Source organism: Geospiza fortis, unplaced genomic scaffold, assembly GCF_000277835.1.
Source record: "Geospiza fortis unplaced genomic scaffold, GeoFor_1.0 scaffold78, whole genome shotgun sequence".
In the NCBI taxonomy this organism is placed as follows: domain Eukaryota; kingdom Metazoa; phylum Chordata; class Aves; order Passeriformes; family Thraupidae; genus Geospiza; species Geospiza fortis.
The window spans coordinates 329,312-331,505 of record NW_005054339.1 but is presented as its reverse complement, the minus strand read 5'-3'; the positions used below and the strand labels follow the sequence as shown (position 1 = coordinate 331,505).

The 2,194-nt window shown below is 66.4% G+C and overlaps 1 protein-coding gene across 1 annotated transcript; it reads left to right on the top strand.

The window, feature by feature from the left end:
* The first annotated feature begins 6 nt into the window (after positions 1 to 6).
* Positions 7 to 1,811, top strand: AMT (aminomethyltransferase). Its single transcript, XM_005422405.3, has 8 exons — positions 7 to 44; positions 119 to 199; positions 302 to 433; positions 598 to 676; positions 790 to 935; positions 1,025 to 1,205; positions 1,317 to 1,472; positions 1,580 to 1,811. The coding sequence occupies exons 1-8, from the start codon at positions 36 to 38 to the stop codon at positions 1,756 to 1,758; spliced, it is 963 nt and encodes a 320-aa protein (XP_005422462.3). The 5' UTR covers positions 7 to 35; the 3' UTR covers positions 1,759 to 1,811.
* Positions 1,812 to 2,194: the final 383 nt, after the last annotated feature.

Sequence of the window (2,194 nt, the reverse complement as noted above, 5' to 3'; positions counted from 1 at the left end):
CCCGCCGCCACTGCTCCCTCTTCGACGTCTCCCATATGCTGCAGGTAGCGGGGTCGGGATGAGGGGGCTGGAGCAGGGGGCAGCCGCGCCACCTCACAACCTCCCCGGCCCCTTGCAGACCCTGGTGTACGGCCGGGACCGCATCAGGTTCATGGAGAGCCTGGTGGTGGGGGACATCGCCGAGCTGAAGCCAGGACAGGTAGGGGGCACTGGGCAGGCAGCCGGCATCCGGTGGGGTCAGAGGTGCCCGGGATGCCCTGGGAGGGTCCAGGCAGCCTGCCAAAGCTGCCGTGACCCGCAGGGCACCCTGACGCTGCTCACCAACGAGAAGGGTGGCATCACGGACGACCTCATCGTCACAAACACGTCAGAAGATCACCTCTACGTGGTGTCCAACGCCGCCTGTGCTGACAAGGACTTGGCCATCTTGAGGGTATGGGGCTGCCTGAGCCCCGCGGGAGGTGGGGACAGGCAGCGGCAATGAGTCCTTCTGCCTTTTGGTGACACCGGTGTGGCGCTGGGTGAGGTGGCCATGGCCACGCGTGGGGCTGGCACTGGACTGGCCCCCGTGCTAGCAGCCCGCTGTCACCCTGGCAGGACAGAGCAGCGCAGCTGCAGGCCACGGGCAGGGACGTGCACCTGGAGGTGTCAGACAATGCACTGCTGGCTCTGCAAGGTAGTGGGGGCCTCACGTGGGCCTGCCCTCCTCCCAGTCCTCTCCCGGTGGATGTCACCGCCCTCCCCCCCTCCCCCCCTTCCCTGGGCACTTCCAGCCACCTGCCTCCCCAGGTCCCTCCATGGCACGGGTTCTGCAGGCAGGGCTGTCGGATGACCTGGCCAAGCTCTCCTTTATGAATAGCATCTCCACGACTGTCTTTGGCGTGCCGGGCTGCCGGGTCACGCGCTGTGGTTACACCGGCGAGGATGGCGTGGAGGTACCCAGGGAACTGTGCCAGCATCCCCGCTGCGGTACCAAGGCAGGGGAGGGCCGTGCCCCACTGACCCTGCCCGTGTCCTGCCCTAGATCTCGGTGCCCACGGCGCGGGCGGTGGAGCTGGCCGAGCAGCTCCTGGGTGTCCCCGATGTGTGGCTAGCAGGGCTGGCAGCCAGGGACAGCCTGCGCCTGGAGGCTGGGCTCTGCCTCTACGGCAACGACATCGATGAGACTGTCACCCCTGCCGAGGCCGGGCTGATGTGGACTCTGGGTAGGTCCACCTCCACCTCCTCCTTGGGGCAGGCAGAGCAGCAGGGTGTCCCCAGTGGGTACAAGGGGACCAGTCAGGCATCACCAACCCTCACCCATCTTTACCCCACAGGGAAGCGCCGGCGCGTGGCCATGGACTTCCCTGGTGCTGCTGTCATCATGGCACAAGTGAAAGAGAAGCCAAGGCGCAGGCGTGTGGGGCTGACGTCAGTGGGACCCGCCATCCGGCCCCACATGGCCATCCTGGGCCCCGAAGGCAGGCCTGTGGGTAGGTGGGGGCAGTGGGGCTGGCACGGGCATGACCCTGAGCTGTGGCCATGGCACTGACAGGGGCTGGCCGGGCCCCATTCACCTCCCCGTATCCTCACATCCCAGGCACAGTGACCAGTGGATGTCCCTCGCCCTGCCTGGGCAAGAACATTGCCATGGGCTACGTGGAGGCAGCGCACAGCCGGGCTGGCACCGAGCTCACCGTCGAGGTGCGAAAGAAGCAGCACCCTGCCGTCATCACCAAGATGCCCTTCGTGCCCACCCAGTACTACATGGCCAAGTGAGGCCAGCCCATGCTGTGGGCACAGTGCCTCCAATAAACACCCTGTCCCATTTCCCTGGCCTCCTCTCTGGTTACAGTGGCAATGCCAAAACAAGGAGCAGCAGGTGGGCACAGCACTTTAATGGTGTTGGCAATACCCAGCTAGCAGTCCTGGTGCTGCTCACTCCCGGTGTGTCTTCATGGGCTCTGTGGCGGGGCCATCCCTGCAAGAGAGAGGCAGCATGAGCACGGCTGGGGCAGCACCAGCACAGCACCCGGGCACTGAGGCAGGCACCGTGTGGGGCAGGCAGGCCTGGGGGCCCTTACTGGGCCATACTGCTCTGGGGTGCAGCTGGGCGGGGTGGGGGGCTCAAAGGTCGGGGCCACGGCTTGGGGGACACTTGTCAGAAGCCACATCTGGGGGGGCTGACCGGGGCCGGGGGCGCAGAGGCCCCATC

Coding starts and splice junctions, on each gene's coding strand:
- AMT (XM_005422405.3), top strand. Junction 434..597: donor AGGACTTGGCCATCTTGAGG/GTATGGGGCTGC, acceptor TCACCCTGGCAG/GACAGAGCAGCGCAGCTGCA. Junction 936..1,024: donor CCGGCGAGGATGGCGTGGAG/GTACCCAGGGAA, acceptor GTCCTGCCCTAG/ATCTCGGTGCCCACGGCGCG.